Source organism: Motacilla alba, chromosome 8, assembly GCF_015832195.1.
Source record: "Motacilla alba alba isolate MOTALB_02 chromosome 8, Motacilla_alba_V1.0_pri, whole genome shotgun sequence".
Lineage (NCBI taxonomy): Eukaryota > Metazoa > Chordata > Aves > Passeriformes > Motacillidae > Motacilla > Motacilla alba.
The window spans coordinates 13,941,676-13,960,716 of NC_052023.1; the positions used below are offsets into that span (position 1 = coordinate 13,941,676).

General features: G+C 37.9%; 1 protein-coding gene across 5 annotated transcripts in view; it reads left to right on the top strand.

Annotated features, from left to right (window-relative positions):
- The window catches only part of PRKACB (protein kinase cAMP-activated catalytic subunit beta), a 65,994-nt gene that overhangs the window by 27,130 nt on the left and 19,823 nt on the right, over window positions 1-19,041 (top strand). The window contains exon 1 of one of the 5 annotated variants that reach the window (XM_038144693.1): window positions 5,088-5,560. The exons of 3 other annotated variants lie outside the window; for them this stretch is intronic. In XM_038144693.1, the coding sequence (XP_038000621.1) occupies window positions 5,374-5,560 (187 nt within the window). In that variant the 5' untranslated portion in view covers window positions 5,088-5,373. Of the gene's footprint in view, window positions 1-5,087; window positions 5,561-8,537; window positions 9,183-19,041 lie in introns of those variants that run through there. One more of the 5 variants, XM_038144697.1, reaches the window with a different exon arrangement.

Below are 19,041 nucleotides of genomic sequence, written 5' to 3' on the forward strand. Positions count from 1 at the left end.
AGCATCAGTGAACACAGCACCTTGAAGGAAGCTGTGAGACAAGCATGGAGCAAGGGGATGTCTTAGGAGAGAAATCCAGTTGTCTTTGGCAAATCGGACAGTTTCGTTGAAGGTCTGCCTTTTGTACTGAGAGAGGTCTCTGTCCCCTTCTTGTCAGTGCTAAATGTGGGACTGTAACTACAAGGTATTTGATTTCAAAAAGACCAGATAATGTGTTGGTAGAAATGAGGAGACTTGATCTGCTGCCATGGTATGTGTCCACAACACATCCGTGAATCACAACATCTTAGATGATGAATTTGTCAAATTATGACAAGAAAACTGATGGGAAGAGTAAGTAAGAACTTTTGGCTTACATATGAAAAATCAGATGCTGAATTTGACATTTTTATTTCTTTCTTTACTCCAAGTTCTCACTTATTTTTTATTCATTTTGTAACATCATGGGTTAACAAGCAAACAATGCTGTTTGACCATGTGAGCTTAAATTAATGCTTCCTGATGAGAAGGCATTAAATGTGTGCTGCAGTTAAACTGGTGTACAGTAGATGCCAGTAGAGACCTATGGAGTCAAAATAGAAATATGACTAGTGTTTCCATAGCAACAACTTCCTCCTGGCGCTCCTATTTATAGCAGTGCTGCAGTCCCAGCCTCAGTGCAGCTCTCGGAGGGACTCTCTAGGAAGGGTTAACCTTGTTAGAAAAAAATGTAGGCACAGAGGCACACTGAACCTGTATGGGTTTGCTTTCTCATGCTTTATTAAACAATGAGGTTACTGATTTTGTGTATTTTCTTTATGCACATCTTGAAAAATCTTTGTTTCAAAATGGAGAGCCATTAAAGCTGTAAGCTGGGAGCAAATGCTGCTCCTCCTTCTGTGTGTTTAAGAAGAAATGCAACCCAGTGGAATAGTGCTGGATGTACAGTGAAAATCAAAACACATCTGCTTTTTCAAGAGCCTTTTTTTGTCTCTCTACCCATAATTCCTTCTGAAATATGCATGCCTGGCAAGACTCAAAATGGATTGTGTTCAATTACATAATTTCGGATGAAAATGTAGGGGGTTTTTAAGTTACAAAAGGGCTATCTGCATACTTTGTTTTACATCCTTTTCTCTCAAGGTTTATCTAATAACTAGAAAAATACCACACATATTGCCTAAGGCTTATAGCACAGACACTCTAGGTTTTTTTGTATATATCATCTAAAAAATTTGAGAGTCGTTAAATGCTTAGAAATTTTTTTATTTTTGAATTCAAAATTAGACACTTAAATTATTTTCTTTTTATGAAGTGTGTTGGTTTCATCTTTCAACTTACAAATACTTTATTGGTCAGTAAGAGACCAGCAAAATTTGGCAAGATCTCCAAGCTCTTAAAAATGGAGGATCCCTCACTAATACTTTCAAGTAATTGCTCATTCCTTTTGTAATAAATAATAAATGCTGAAGTTGCATTTTCATCTTTCATTCTTGAAATAACTGATGCATAAAGGAGAAAATGTGTTTCACCAAGTCATCAATTTTTAAAGCAAATAAATAAACTTTCTTTAACCTCTAGGAAAAATAAGTTCTTTATTAGTCATTTATAAGGTTTAAGTTATTTTTTCCATTGATTACAAAAAAATTTGCAGAAAATGTTGCAGTATGTCTCTTTAATACAGATAGAGGCCTGTGAAAAAATAAATCTTTCAATTTAATTTTATGTCTTTCATATTTAAAAGAAGATAAAAAATAGTGTTTTTATTTAGGGAAATAGAACATGAAACCAGAAAAACACTGTTTCAATATATGGTATTAAAACCTGAATTTTATTTAGCTGTTGATCTGAAATTTGGTTTGTATTGTAAACCCAATTTTGTAGGTCCTGTCAAGGAATGGATTTAATTGTCTTAAAAACTTGTGTTCTTGATTGCAAGATTCTCAGGGTTAACCTTCATTAAACACTAGAGAATGGTGTTATTTGTACAGTCCTGCTTTGCCTGAATATAGAAGAATGCACACATTATCCTTTAAAAATATTTCAAATGATTTCCAAGTAAAGTTACAACACATGGTAACATGCTGTTACTCAGCCATCTGGGTCCTTTGAGGAGAGGAGTGTTCTCTTATTCTTAATCCTTCATTTTTAAGGCTTGACTAGTACAGTAGAGTTTCTTCTTAGAAACTGGGAAATATTGTTTTAGCAGAGATTATTAAAAAACAAATTGTGCATGTAGCTACCCGGTAGATTCTTTTTCAGCAAGGAGATGGAAGATCTGTGGCTGGGTTATAGTGCTGTGTGTTGCAACATGCCACAGGGCATCAGCCCCTGGGAAATCTGCCCATCCAATAGGTTGGGCATCAGGAAAAGTGTAAATGGCTTTGTTGCCTTTATCAGCTTGGGGAACCACTGTGTTAGCTCTTGTTCTTGGGCTAACACATCATGATGTTGCTTTTTATAAAATTGTTTGCTGAAATACTGTTTATCAAAATATGAGAATTTGCATGTGCAATGTTCAAATTCAGAGCTGAATGTCTCAGTTTTATATTACTTGTTGAATGTTACTGCTCTGAGTTGTTGAATGTGTTTTAAAATTTTGCCAAGATTTGGTGGTCGGAAGATAGCAAAAATAAAATTTCTAAAGAAAATTAACATTTCAGTGTTGACTTTGGCTGCAAGAAATTGGAAGTTCGTTATCTCTTACAGAACAGGAATTTCAGATTCTCTCTTGCATTCTGTTCTTCCTATATAGCATATAATTTACTTGATGTAATAATTAATTGGAAGATCAGTGTGTCAATAAGGTGAAAGTAAACGGAAATAGGAAGTTCCACCTTTAAAAATCATGGACTTCATTTGAAGACATTGAAAGCCATGTGGGATGTGGGCCTGTGTGGTAGTTTTTTGTATTGTCATTAGATAATGCCAATCAATGCCAAGAATTTTCTAGATCAGGAAAGTGTATTACTATCTGTGAAAATGTGACCAGTGCTTTCTTTTCATGTTTTATGTGTGCAGAAACTTCTGTAACCATACACTGGCTGTGGTTCATAAAATTCTGGCAAATACAGGCTTTCTCTTAGGAATTCTTCTAAGAATTCCTTTTTGGTAACATGTTTTCACTTAAACCACTTACCTTCATGATGTCAGATTATGAGTATTTATGATTCTTTTTTTGGCCCCTGCATCAAGTGTCCAGGCTAGACATTTGGGTGCATTAAGAGCCCTGAATTTTGATGGGCAGAGTTGCTCTGTGGCAGTTTCCACATCTCTCCATGGACTCGACATGGCTGGCAGACTTATGTAATGTGAATCTTGTAAATTACTGTCTTTCAGATCAGGGAAACAAAATGGTTTAGTTGAAGACCTGTGTGAAAGATAAGACACAGTAGTGTAACAGCTCAGAACCATGGCAGAGCAGAGAGACAAGATAAGCACACCATCATACCAGGTAGCTTTGTTTACTGGAGAAAACAGCCAAGGTTAGAGAGAATATGAGTCTCTTGGAAAGAATCTCTCAGTGCCCAAGGACTTGTGGTGAGCTACAGGTGGAGCACATCTGTACAATTCCAGAGAGGCTCTTCAGCTCCAGAAAGATCACCATGCAGGGAATAAGCATCTTGATGTTGTCTTAAATACTTTTTATATTGTTGTGCGGGAGGTGCACGGCCTTACTCTGTTTTAAAGTGTTGGGTTATATATGGCATGCAATATATCCCCACTGCCTATTTGTGACCCCTGGTAAGGCAAACAGATCCTCATGATCTTCACTACCTCTTGTTTCTGGCAGAAGAGCCTTGAACCAGTGGGATGTTGTGGATGTCATAATTGGTCTTGGAACAGAGCAGGTGAAAGGCTGGAAGGCATGAGGTTGCACCCAGGGAAGGTTGCAGCACCAGACCCTGATGGAGGAGCAGCCTGAGCACCGCTGCGATAGCTGATGCTCACCCAAATTAGCAGATGGCTGTGCAGAATGTAGGCATTTAGACAGTTGGTTCCAAATTTTGACCAGGGGCTGAAGATAGAAGTTACATTTCTAGAGTATCTGGAGCCTGCAAGCACAGGGCATTCCTGGGCTTTGTGTAGAGTCTAGAAACTTAATGGGTTGTGCTGGCTGAGGCAAATCACAAGTGTAGCAGTGCCCATGAGGAAGAATGTAGCCACATTTGTAAAATCTGTCTGTTGGCATTTTTATTGTTTTATCACTGTCATGGGCAGTTTGTCAGCATGAGGGATTTTTTCTAAGGCACAGGGCTGTTATGAAATGGTTATATAATGTCCAAGGGTGGGTATCTGCTGACATTTGAAAACTATGCAGTGAGAAGTATGGTGGTGAAAAATGAGAGGTATGTCTTTAACACGTGTTGACTGTAAGACAGGAGACAGATTGTGGAAAACATATTTCAATCTTTCTTAAGAATAGCCCTAAGTTTTAAAAAGCCACATTGTAGATGTGCAGAAATATATGTGTTTCCATTTTCACAAAAACGAATATTTAGTATTACCCATTGTAAGCATGCAAAATTACATAATTTGCAAATAATTATAGTGTTAAATACAGCTTTCAATTTCTTTTCCTTATATTTTGTGCCATTAAAAGTTACACTTTCTAGACTTACTCCACAGTTGAAAATACTAAGTTTTCTTGTGAAAGAATGAAATCTTATTAGCAAAAAGTTAAATACGTTCGGTTCATTCATGGAATAAGTAGAACCCAGTTTGGAAAATTATAATGCAGTTGTGTTTAAATGTGCAATAGAATTCAACTTCTTCACTGACTTTATCCACAAAGGAGGAAAACAATACTGTTTTTCTTCCTCCAGTAATAAAATAAGTTTGTTCAGTAGTGTTTGCAAGTAGTTTCCTTGCTTAGGAAGTGGATTAGTTGAAAGCATGAGATTGCTAAAGACTAGATTCCAGCTGGTTATGTTTGCTGTGATGGTGTGGTACTCCATCTTAATAACGGGGAGGAACTGCAAAATAGTTACTTTTGGTTTTTTTTCACGTGTGGTTGTGGTAAATTAAAAAAATACCTATCTACTTTCTGATCTTTACTTTTGAATAGGTTGTTTGTAGTATTCTAACATAAAATGTATACTTAAGTATGAAGTGTAATGCATTAAAAAGCTCTGAGAACACATAGTAGAGAAATTATTGCTTGTTTGTTTTTTAGAAAACAAAACACTTTTCAATTTACATGAAATGAAACTTTTTGCTGTATAAACCAGTACATCATAGAGCTTTCCTTAACAGGAAGTAGAAGAGAGTCGTGGTTAGCAAACACTGCAGGCAGGAAGCTCGACACATGCATAGCTCTTAGTGGCGCTGGGGCGTCCAGCTCCCTTTAGATGTTTTCTCTTTTGCTTTTTTGAGAGTCACTGGTGTGTGTAGATGGCAGGGCACAAGGAGGTCCCTTGTAGCCAGGGCACGGGGACGGCCACGGCGCTGCAGAGACTGGAAGGGTTTGCTAACCGCCTCTTCCATAGGCACTCCAAGAGTGGTGCGCATGAGCAGAGAGCGGCTCTGGAAAATGAGAGCCAGCAGTGCTCTGAGTTCACTGTCCAGTGGGACGAATCAAGTAAGTGTGGGGAGGGGGTTGTTTCTTTTATAGGTGTTTGCTCTTCAGTTTGCCTCCTGAATGAAGTGTGAACACTGATGTGCGATAGGTTCTGGGGCAATTTTGTAATTCGTTACCTAAAGGTATTAATGGGAAGAAGAACATATTGCATCAGGCAGGGGGAGATGGAGGCTGGTTCATGGACTGGTGGCTGGCAGGAGAATTCATCATGCGCTCCTTTTTCTTTCAAAGCACAGTTGACTTGTTTTGGCAAGCCCCCACCCCAGTTCTTACTTCTAAATTACTTATTTTCAAATGAAATCAGTGAGTTCAGCAGAAATAGAAGACTCTAACTAAAGACTAGAATGTTTAAACTTCAAAATAGGCAGGCATTGCTGTGCAGATTAAAATTCTAATTAAAGGGATTTTCATCATTCATAGTTTTACTTTAAGGGATATATATACATCAGAAATGTTCATATATGTAGTGGTATATAGTGGTAAACAATATAAAATTGAGTTTGATTTTAACTATTACATATTAACTTAGCGTGGGAATGCTGATTAGCTTAAATTTCTTAATAAATGAACAGTTTAGAGTATTATTTGTATGGATTAAAATTTTTCATGGTTGTATTTTGAGTAGTGAAAGAGATTTCAAAAATCACAATCTAAATCTAAATAAATTGACATTTGATTTTCTTTTTAATTTTAAAGCTGTGTAGTATTTTGCAAAGCAATTCTTGTCTCTGGTTAAATACTCATTTTAAAATGTTACAATATGGAAATTTATGATAATTTTGTTCCAAATTTCAGATTCATTGATGGATTTGAGATAGCACAATTATTTCAGTTGAAGATAGGCCATGTTGAAAATTCTCAGCATCACAGTATTGAAGAAAATCAGCATTTATACTTCTTACTTAAAATTTAAAATATTTTATGAGTAGGGAGTGAATCTATTCTCAGAGGATAAGCAGTAAACATGGAAACAAAAAGGTGTTAATGCAGTGATCTAAAATAGATTAAATCTAGGTCTCCCAAACGAGACAGGAAAGAATTGACTCGTTTTGTTGTGAAGATAAATGATGAAAGGGCATAAATTCTGAGCTTTCACTTCTCCATAATATTTTCAGCTTGGTAAAAATAGGCACATACTTGTGTTTATGTAGAAGCTCTTTTTTATGTAAATAGCTGTTTGAAAAAAATAACACTGAAGCATTTTTGTTTATATAACATGAAGAAAAAAACATGGTAATGACCTACTGACACTCACAAATTGCGACCTGTTTTGTACAAGTCTCTACTTTCTCCCCTTCTTCATAAGGCAGGCTTCCTAGTGTGACATGTTTGATGAGGAAATGGACTGTCGTGTCTCTTGATAAACATGGTGAAAATGGCTGCTCTGTGAGTGCTATTTTAAGTCGTAATTAAGCAGAGCAGTTGCATGCAGTTTTCTGAGCTGAAGTTGCTGAGCTGGTAACTGAGTGGTGGGTGACTATGTAGCTTTGGTTTTAGGATGAAATTCTGAATCTTCATCCTGAAACTCTACCTTCAATCTCTAGATTATTTTTAAAAAGTAATAATATAAATTACTGTAAGTACCCATGAACTGAGTTCACATTTAAAGGTTCTCATTTTGCTACCGCTGTAGCCAGACTGATAGAGAAGAAAAGGAGTACAGTGGAGGAAGTGTTTCTGTCTACTCCTGACTTCTAATTAGATCTTCAGAAAAATACATCATCTGTGAAAATAGTTTGTAAAACATGAAAGAGAAACAAGGTGTTTGGGTTTTCTTTGTTAATTTCATTTTGGTTGGTTGGTTGGTTTGTTTGTTTGGGGGTCACTTTGTTTTGTTGTGGGGGGTTTTTATATCCAAGAGGGCAATGTCATAGAATTGCCTAGAGTCACTGAATTTAGCTTGTAGATTAATTTCACAGAAAGTTTAATGAATAAGCAGTGTTTTAGAAACATGCTGGTGTTTGTTTTGGATGGATATTTGAACATTCTCAACTATTCTATCCATATCACCGCAGCTTAGAAGCATTAGTGTAAAGTTATAGGTGAAGCTACTCAGCAGACAGCATGAATTAATCTTGAAGTTCAAGGCAAAAACACTCTAACTCCTGAAAAAAAATTGCTAAGTGACTTCTCAGAGTTTTTGTTGTTTGAGGCTTCAGGTAGAATCCATTTGAAAGGGAAGTGAATGTATTTGTATATTCTGGTGTAATGAAATACAATAGCAGGTCTGTTTCTTTTACAAGCAGTTCCTGCAGAAGCTCTGGGTTTGCTGAAGGGGAAGGAGCTGCTGCTTGTTTGGGTGGACTTTGGTTGTCAGTTGCTGTTGTCAGTGTTATGGTTTGAATAAATTACCATGTGGTCTATGGCCTTAGGGGGTTTTCAGTGGTTGAGTTTGAAACTTAGCTTCTTTGCTTTGTTATTTTGATATATAAAGCATACAGTTTCTCCGACTTGCCTTGGACACTTGGTTGATGCATGAAATTAATGTGTTTTGTAATATCCTCAGAGTTCAGTAGGGCAGAGGTGACTCAGGGCACCACAGGCCTCGAAATCTGTTTTAAAAAGCTGACTGAGCACACATGTGATGGTACAGCCTGAGCTGGTGACCAGGTCAGTTGTGCTGCGCCGCCCAAGGGTGAAAGGGACGTGGTGGGAGCCATCAGAACGATGCATTTCATTCTTTGTTTAGAAGTCTTGACTGTGACCACTTGCAAGTACATGAAACCTACATTTTGATTTTTGCTTTGTTTTCTTAGTTGCTTGTTGCTCTTTCAAAAATTGAAATACGAAAGGAAATAAGAATGAGGTTGCTTGGTTTTGAATGTAGAGACTGTAAGATCAGTGTGTCTTACAGTCTTGAACCAATAAAAGTGTTTTCCAAATCTGCATAATAATATCAACAACTTGGATACCTGAAGTGGTCAGGAGAGTCACCACTAGTGCATCTGCCATCTTCATCGTTTCTAAATTGGAAGTGGATGGGTGATAAACAGTCAAAAGCATGTCATTTGGTCTCTGATTCAAAATAATACCAGTATACTTCCAAATACAGTAGAATGATTTATAGAGATTTAGCTGAATATATATGTCTACTTGTGTATGTGTGTTTAGAGAGAGAAAAACGCATATTAAATGTGAAATAATGTACAGAGCATACTGTATGAATTGCTTAAAGCTTTAGAATAACTACTAGTTGGGTACAAGTCAACAGATAATTCTGGTCTAAGGTTGCCATGGAAACAACCAGTGCTTGATATAATTGAGAACATCTTAAACCCTCCTGGTGTTTGCATGCTTTTTTCCCCTGCCATTTTGAGTTGCTTTAGACATGAATAGGTAGCATTGGTCAGAGCAGTAGTAGTTAATGAGCAAAACCAAATACCTGTGTCCTGAATATTGATTTTGATATTCTACTGGTATTTTGTGCTTCATAGTTTTTTGCATCACAAGGAGCTCATAAGGAAGAGCAGCTCTCTGGATTCTGTGTGCTTTCTTTCTGGTTAGTGTGTAAGTGTATTTAGAGATTGAAGCACTGATTTGGTAGAGATTAACATATTTCATCAACTGTTGGATTAATATTTGGAGCAATATGTTTCTGAAAACTAGCTCTTCAGCATGAATGGTAAGTCTTTTCTATTCCCTTTGACACATTTTTTGTTCCGTCTTCACAATCAGGGAAAATCTACCAGGTTTCCCTTTCTTGTCTGCAGAGCTGCATCGACTGCTGATTTCTTTGTTTTTGTAATCGACTCACTGTGGGTTTCTATGTAAAATTATTAGTCTTAAAGATTTGCAGTTTTTTATTAAACAGTTTGCTTTGCTTGAGTGGTATTTAGTGTTTCAAATAGTATTTTAAAGCTTTTTTTTTAGAAATACCTGATTTGGAAAATTTTGTAATTGAATATATATGTCTGTTCATTTAATTTTCTGTATCACTCATAATTTATTTTCTGTGAATTGATACAAATCAGAGAAGCCCTTTGAAATTATTGTAATCATTACCTGAAAAATCTAAACAGGCTTTTGTTTTTCATCTGAACCAGCTTATTCTGCTATTATTTTTAGTCTTCTAAATGCTGGGATGGCAGAATAGTTGAGGTCATTCATGGAAGTAAGGGAGGGGAGTCTCCTTTCAAATGAGATACTGTAATAGAGCTAGTAAACTTATCAGGCAGGTATTTACTTTTCAAAACCACTGTGACTAGTTATTATAAGGTACTTTGAATATAATGGAGGTATGAAGTTCTATAGTCTTACTTGTAATATTATTGAAAGTTGGTTTTTTTCAATATATAGACTGTAAATCTGTTTTCTTAGAAAAATATATCCTTTGAAAATTGTTTTCAAAAAGCCCAAATATGCTAGTTTTCGGAAGTGATGCCTTTTTGTTTCAAACAGATAGTCTGGAGCTCTGGAAAATGACTTGAGATTTTTTGAAAAGAAAGGGCAGTTAATCATGTATGTGGGGTGTTTGTGTGCATGTGTGTCTGTGTGGTTTTGCTTATTACTACAAATTTAAAGGACCATTTTTACAAAGATTTCACTTGTGTGCATGGCAGGGCGGAGTTATCCCACTGCCTTATCTAACATCAGCTTATCTATACTTATCTCATACAAATGTGTTGAGGTCATCTTCCCCAGAATGGAAAGTGTGGCTGTCATTTCCTCGGTGTACAAAGTACAAATGTCAAAACCGATGCAGTTATTAAGGCAGTGTTTCAGTACTTTGTACCTACACGATGGAGATTTGTGGTACAGCATCATTCATGGCTGTTTGAATAAACCTAAATGCAGGCTGTCCCTGAAAGTGGTGTCCCGGCCCCTGCTGTGTGCTCCCCACATCCCTGCAGGGATGCTGGCAGGTGGGAGCACAGCATGGACCTGGTGTGGCCACACGGCTGCACTTGATCCGCAGGGACACGATGGCTTCCCGGCATCCCCGCCACCACCTGCCCCTGCTCAGCCTCTGGGGAAGGGGGGAAGCGACAGCCTCTGCATTTCCTCCATGTCACAGCCGCCTCCTCTGCTCAGGGAGAGGTCTCTCCTGGGGTCAGAAAGTCTCCACTTTTCACCAGCTGGTACCAGGGTGGCTTTTCCATCACATTGTCCTCTGTTTCTCTTACAGTTAGGTCATAGCGTCCACAGGAATTGAGATTTGTGGGAATCAGCTCTGCAAATTCTGAGTTTTGGCTTTTTGTTTGGATATTCTCTTATGATTTATGAGTCAGAAAGGAATAAATTTCACACAAGCTATGTGAGAAAGAGGTTATAGTTGTTTGTAACCTCAAGAATTATGATGGGTTTTTGTTTGTTTAGTGGTGTGGTTTTTTTGGGGGGTAGTGGTTCTTTTTAGGGTTGGGGATTTTTTCTTTCCCCTGGAGGTTTATTCTGCAATTTGCATATGTAGATTTTATTCATCTTGACATGCAGGCTCCCAGTTCCATCAAAAAATAGAAATAAATAGCAAGAACTTTTAACAGGTGTTGATTCCAAATCAAAAATACCTATAGTCTAATTTTGACAAGGGAAAGGCAACTATCTCCTGCTCCATCAAGATTAAGTCTTTGCTGTAAAGATTTCCCTATTTAAACCACTTATGCTTTTCAATGCATTTTTGTGGCTGGCTTCACTGCAGCAGTGTTACATTACACCCTGTCAGCGGATAAAATCAGATGCTTTCCTTGTGAAAGACAGCCAAGATACAAGTGAAACCTTGATGAAATAATTATGTATTTTCTTCAATTGCAAGTACAAGTGGCTAATCTTTTTCCCGTTTTATTTCTTCTTTTTTTCCCTCCCCAGAAAAGGTCTGATTATATGCTTAGATTTTTTTTTTCTAGAAAGACTCAAAGGAAAAGCTGGTTTTCTATTTCTTTGAAGTTGGATTTTTGTTTTGAACAGCTTGAACAGATAAAACTGTAAGGTCAAGTAACTAATAGCCCCAGCTCCCAGGGGTGAAAGGTATGGTCTGCTAAATCTTCTGTTTCACTAAGAATGGGCTTAATATTCTGGATGTCACTAATTACATGGGCTACTACTTTCCAATACTGCAAATAGAGGTAATTGGTGATACAGACATTTGCACTCAAAAGACAGTCACCAGATGTGTATGGAGACAGATGGAGCAGTACATGGAAAGGGCATGAGCCATGCTGGTGGCCTCTGCTGAAATATTGTCCAGTTTTGTGCACACTAGAGCATAGGCATGTGTAAGGAGTGAAGGGTGAAGGGTGGTAGTATAAATACATAGGCTGTTTGCACTGAGGACATTTCTGACAGCAAGGGACAATAAGCAGCAACTGATTATTCCCACTGCTCAAAATATTGTAAAAAATGGAAGGATGCTGTGGGATTTCCGGGTGCCAGAACCATATATCTTCCTACGTGTGTCTCATGGCACCAATGCTTTCTTTTGAAAAATTCCCCACTGTTACCCATTACCCTCTGGCAGCAAACTACAGTGGTTTCTTGGGTGTTAACTTGGGTTCGTGTTTAATTCTAGTTCTTGTACAAAATATTTGAAAAAGACAAGACAAAAGCTGCTGCATTTACATAATTCATAAAATACATCCACAAAGTGATGTATTTTATGCATTTATGTATTAAAGCACGGTCCCTCAGTGCTTGGTTTGGGGTAGAAGCAAAAAAATGAGATTAACAGAATTGAGATTTCTTCCAAAGGAAAGGGTATTTGGTATGTTGTAATCTTGAACTCTGACTTACTCTAGTCGCCATTACATTACTTATGTATATTTTTTTATCAGAAAGATTTGGTTTTTGCCCTCGTTTTTAGTTAACATCTCAAATTGTTTATATATTTGTTGCTGGTTACTCTGAGAGTTTCTATTAGTCCTGCTGTTGTAGGCCAGAGTTCACAGAAGCTTCCCAGCTTTAATTGTGGAGGTTCTTACACATAGTTTTGTAACTTGCACAATGTTTTTGGTGGTTTTCTTTATTCATTTATAGCTGCTGAAAGATACCCCAGCCCATTAAGAATTAATGTGGTTTAATTTCTTCAGCTTTTTTATTTCAGGGTTTGCAGTTCAGTTCTGTGCAAGTTTTATGCATGCCTCTATGCCAAATAAGTGCCGAATTTTCCCAGTTTCTCTCTAAAATCTCATTCTTTATCAGAATGGATAATAGACATTCTTGCCTACTTTTTGCTTGCTTTAATCCTGAGACAAACAAAAACTTGTTATTCACCCAGTGTGTTGAATTGTGAAATGTGTTTATTTACATAAGACTTCCTTATTCAGGAAGCCAGTCCCTGCTATTTAAGGGTATAAATGAACTTCTCCTGCTTGGCTGGTTACTGCAGGCAACCCTTTCCTGTAAATATATAAAGCATGTTCTGCAGGAGATATGTCAGTGCAGCAATGTGTCAGAAGCTCAGATCTTGTGAGGAGATGAAGAACTATTTTGCTGATTTACCCTGACAGCTGTGAAGATGTCTTGCTGATCCCAAAGCATCTATGTGAGAATTTTTGTGGAGTTTTCATAATGCAAGGGCTGGAACAAGATAGCTTATGGGAAGTGGATTTAGACATGAGTGCACATAGACCAAGATTGGTGCACCTACTATTATTTTTATGCCTTGTATTAAATATTTGAAAAAAAGAAAAAGCAACAAAATAGTTTCTCTTCTCAAGTAACTTTTTAAATTCATCCATACAGTGAACAGCCTCTGCAGTTGTTTAGTTTGGATTATAAGGAAGAAGTTAGTTTAGTAAAACTTCTGAAGGTTGCTTTTAAAAGGAAGGGGTATTTGTGCATGACTGTGTGTGGTACTATTCCCTGCTTGCAGGGAATTCATTAGGCAATATGCAGATAAGATCAACTACCTGCAGTTTCATGCTTACTGTTGGTGATAATCTAGCCATAAAGCCTGGTCTCAGGGATAGCTGCATGGCAGTATGTTATCCTTTGTAGTCACTGAACCCCTGCAAAGAGGAAATGTGGGGCAGTGATATGGAGAGGGAGATGGGTGCTGAGCAGTTGGCCAGAATCTTAATGGTGCAGAGAGCTTAACTAGAGGGAATCTGCAGCAGGTGCTGAAAACATTTTTCTTGGTGAGTGGTTTTGATTGCAAGAGGAAAATCTGATTAATTTGTGTATTTGGATCAACTACTAGAATTTGCTAAAAACCTTTACTCAAATTGTGATACATTTACAAAATACTTTATAGTAGTGCCCTAGAAGATGTTGTTTTTGGAACTCATTCTTAAACTGTATTCTTTTGTTTCTCCCCACATGGTAACCATGGAAATATATGCACTGCGGGAACAAAAGATGTTTGAATTTTGACAATTGTCACACAGTTTTCAGCTTTCTTTGTTGTATTGTTAATACCTGTTATATTTCACACAGGAAGGTGGTCTTTTACACTACAGGTTCTGTGACAGTTGAAACATTTTAGATTATTTGCTGGATAAAGTTCAGCCACAACTACAGAGGATGGTACTGCACAGCTGCAGCTTAATTCCTAATTGCTTACCAAGTACCTCAGCGTATGACAATATTACGTGTTAAAATTCTTCAGTTACGTGTTGAGATTCTTCACAAAGATTTTTTTCTGTATGAACAAATTTTTTAGTGGGGGAGTGTTATGTTCTGCATTTGAAAGTAATTGTATCAAACACATAATTCATTAATTTTAAATTTTAAGATAATGGAATTATTCAATACAATAATTGAAAACCAATAACTTGAATTTAGAATTATTTCTCAGAAGGCTTTTCAGCAGTCCAGTGTGATGTGTTCATGGTTCTGTGCATGCTAGCACAAGCTGATACCCTTTCAGAAAAGGAGCAGTTCTGTGCCCCATATTTGCCCACTCACCTCTGGAGAAGAATTCATGAGAAGAAGAGAAGTGGGAGCTGCTTCTCTGCTCATTCCCTGCCTTCTGCCCATTACTGTTTAGTCTGGGCTGGTTCCCTGACCTGGCTTGCCGTCAGACACAAGAATGCTTTTGCTCTTTCAAGGAAAGTCATTGGAGAAATGCAGGAGTGAGTGACTGTGGGAGGATAGGACTGATGTAGGGGTTTTTCAGCCCACACTGAACACTGAACTGTAGCCTAACAAACCAAGCTGCTATTTCTTGGACTTGAAATCCTCAAATTACATGGGTTGTTGCAAGAGAGGAAGCAGATTTACAGATGTGTCATGTCCTTCAATTAATGCTTCAAGAGCAGGAAGAAGGTATGAGTGAGACTCCTTTCATTAAGCCAAAGCCTGGTTTTAATATATTCCAGACCAGATTGCATGCTAGTTCTAACTGATCCATTTAGAGAAATGAAACAAAAACCTCAACTCTAATCCATCATCAAAACCTTGCTAATAGCCCTTTAATTTGAAAGGGAAACTTGGGTAATAAAGATGGGTGGCAGCCTGAGGGACCAAAATACCTAAAGGTGGGGTGGACCAGCTGTCAGCCACCAGGCATCTGCAGGAGGCTTTGTCACGTCCTATACATGGCTGCTCAGATGAAGATATTCTGCTTGTCAGCATTGAAGAAGTCTTGCACATTATTATTACTTTAGGATTTGAATAATAGATCCTAGTTTGGATCATAAGTTTTGGTTAGCTGCTATAGTGCTTTTGGCATTTATCTTCTGTTGAGAGAGAAGTTGATTATTAAAGTATGTGTTTGTAAATTCTGATGAACATTGGGTCTGGAGGAACTTAATCTTTTAGATTAAGAAAGTAGAGCTTTATCTCAGGTATATTTTTTGTGTAAAATGATTCAACTGGGACGTGGATGCATGTACAACTCTGCTGATCAGTGCTAGTACAAGATTTGATTGTGTTTGTGACTGAAAAAATACTGCTTTGCATTATACATTTGAATAAACTGATTTATGTTATACGTTTCGGGGGCGGGGGGGGGGGTTAAACAAAATTTCAGGGATTCATGTCCTGAGTGACTCTGTTATCTGGGTTTAGTTCTGTCGCCCCAGAGTGGCCCCTGTTGTATTTTTTGGCATCAGGGTTTACCACCTCTGAAGCAGTACTTTGGTATTTAAGAACAGATCAAGGGAGAAAGACTGAGCATTTGATTTGAAAATTAAATTAATTATATTGTCTATAATAAAAATAGAAGGATATCAGTCTGACTGTGGCAGTTGTATGCAGTAGAGTACCTAATGCTCACAATTCAACAAAGATCAGTGTTATCTCTGATGGCTGAGAAGCTGGCTTCTGTTCTGATGTGTCTTAATCTGTCACATCTCTTGTACAGGCTGTTGCTGTGTAGCCAGCCAAGTAAAGAGGTGAACTGGGTTCTTTACAGAGCTCTTAACTGTTTTAACTTTGCTTTTATGAAATTTAAAAAATACTGTTTAGCTCAAAACTTGAAAATCATGGACAGGATTAAAATAAGATTTTTGCCTGTGTTCAAAAATTGAGTTGTAATGGATAAGATCAATTTGTATTTTACAATTGCTGCATGTTTTAAATTAACTTTTGAATGTGCGCCTACAAAGATCAGATTCCAGTGCCTTTTTCTAGTTTTTTAGGCACAACAGCTGTAATTGGTCTTAATTTACTGTTTATCCTGTTTGTCTCCCTTTTTTCCATGCCTCTCTCTTTTCCCACTTCTTCCCCATTCTTTCCAGTATTCTATAGAAAAGTTTACAGTGTGCAGTTAGATAATTAGTGCTTCCATTTTAATAGCAAGCTTATATTCAGTGAACAGCAAGCTTAATTCAGTTAATCTACTAATTAGTAGATAAGTAATTCTTACATGATCATGTTGCTACTAAGAACTTTGTGGTTTTGTATTTCAGCAAATGGGCTCTTTCAGAACAGCTCCATGTGTTGGGCTCTTTGTTTCTGGGGAGTGTTGGATTTTGGTTTTTTGGTTTGGTTTGGTTTGGTTTTTTAACTGAAGAAAGGGTCTTACCCATTTTAGCTGGTAAGTTTACTCTGCATCGCCTGTGTTTATCATAATTAGTGTTTAAAGAGAAATATGAAGTTGAAACTTTGCTGTTGAAGTCAAAACCTTGATAAATGAGATATTCAGTTGATGCAGTTCATGGATCTAGCCTTGGCAGAAACAAGGCAGACTCCTTGCGGGTTAGCTCTTCATGAGAGGGTTGGTGGCTGTGCTCGCTGTAGTGTTCAAACAAGCCCTCAGCCAGGTTTATATCACCTGGACTTTTTTCACCCACCATTGTCATATTGTGAGAAACAAAGTGTTTTGGTTTTGTTGACAGTCTGTTTCAATGATACAATTTTAGTTTGTGCTTTGTTTTCCAGCTATTAAATTGTTAACTGGGGCTCCCACTGCTTCCTCGGAGTGTATAATAATACTTAACATTAGCTGTGTTCATTTTGAAACACTTGCCAGGGCAGAGAAACCTTATTTTGAGACTTTATATTATTTCTACTAATCAAAAGAAAAATATTTAAAAATTTAGACAACAGGTTAATGGTGTAAGAATGGGACTTAGAACCGGAATCAGAAGCTTCTCACTTGCATCTGAAATATGGTACCATAACCACAGGATTCACTGAGATATCTATATACATCTTGATAAAGTTTAAGGCTATAAATACACTTTTTTAAAAAATGAAATATACATATACATTTACCAGAATCTCTTCATACATATTCATTTTTCCATTAAATGATTTAATTAAATAGCCCATTTAACTCCAGACTTCAAATGATTATATTACAGTTTTGGAACAAAATTTGAATTGTATTTTGATAAAGGGCATTTTAAATACCAGACAGAGATTGGCATTTAGCACAGCAGATGGGGGTTTGTAGTGGTGCCCAGTGTTTAGTCTTAATCAGTTTAGTTCTTGCTTTCTTGCCGTGAATCCTAGCCAAATACTTTTTTTTTCCCCCCTTACAAAAAAAAAATCCTGGCTTGCTGGCTCTTGTGGGATATGAGATTGAGAATAACAAATACTGTGCATGTGGGAGGTGGGAGAAAGGCAGAGTAACTCATGGTAACTCTCAGGATTGCTCCATCTGTGACCCCTTTCCCTCTGCTGTCATTGCAACCCTGCAACTGAGAGGTCCTCACCCTCTTGATTTTTTTTTTAGGCGCTTGCTTCTGATTCACTTGCCCTTAAGCTGTGTTTTAGGTTAAAGTGCTCATTACAGTACTCATACCCTTAGTTAACAATTTTTTTATAAGCATGTTAACTTTTCATGGAAAAGTTGATCAATAAAACAAGCAAACATATTGTGTACTGTGTGAATATACTAATAGAGACCAATCTCCTCTTGTTTGGGGGCGGACTCAGGGGTGGTTCTGTTCTGTGTGTAGCAGAGTTTTTTCATTTGTTTGGGTTTTGTTGGTTTGTTTGCTTGGGGTTTTCTTTAATTCCTCCTATGCTGGCATTACTTAGGAACCTCTGGATGCTGGGTTCCTCTTCCCTTAGAGCACTGTTCCAGCAGACTTTCCTGCTTATCCTCATGTTGCCTTGGTTCCAAGTACAGCTCCCCACAAGCCCCCTGTGATATGCAAGGGAGTAGCTGAGGCATTGTGTTGTGGTCGTTGCAGCACTGCTTCTGACCAAGGTGAACCAGAGCAGGCAGAAGTTGTAAGACTGCTTCAAGCCATTCACTTGTGGTCCGTGGCCATTATTCAATTTCTTCCCACCTTCTTCTGAACCTCACCAAATTTCCTGCTTTGGGTGTTTGCGCTGCATAGAACCTGCCTCTCCTGCCAACGCTTGCTCATGCTGGCCACAAAGGGCTGGTTTGTGCTGTGTGTTTGTGCTTGCCTGATCTCTGGACAGCTGGTGGGTGCATCCTCTCTGCTTCCCCAACTGGTGTCCTTCCTGCCATGTTCAGTTGTTTCTGCTGTGGTCCTTGTTGTGCTGGTGCTGTTACCTGTGCTTTACTGTCCCCTAGTACCTTCCTTTCTTGAGCAGCAGCTCCTCCTGCTTTGGTTTCAGCCTCCTGCGCTCCAGCTTCCGCTGTAGCAGCAAAGCCAGTCTGAGCAGTGTTTGTTGCTGGTCTGTGCATGCACTCCTTGCCCCACTCCCATCTTCACTTCGCTCAGCCGCAGACAAGTGATCCTTGCTCTTCGGTGTTTATGGGAACCTGTATATCCACTTCCTTAGTTCCTTTTTTCTGACAGCCTTACCAAATTAAATCATGCTCATATGGTGACCATACCAGATCCCTGTGTACGTTCCACTTTGCATACAGTAACTTCAGCTGTGCAGTTTAGACTTCTCAAGTTGCTGTTATTGGGTAATAGGACTGAAATCTGATTGAGATTTTTTTTTTTTTGGAGACTGCTTGCCACTTCTTTGCTATCTACCACATGCCATGCAATTCACACATGCTGTCTTCTGGAACAAAGTGCTAAGTAGTGGGAAGATCACCCGATTACAGGTTTTATTGTGATCCAGCATACTGTGATGAAGATAGATACACTATTGTTAGCAACAGTTCCGTGGATGTGTATGTCTTGGAATAGATTAATAATTAAAGATGCCAACTTGATCTCCTGAAG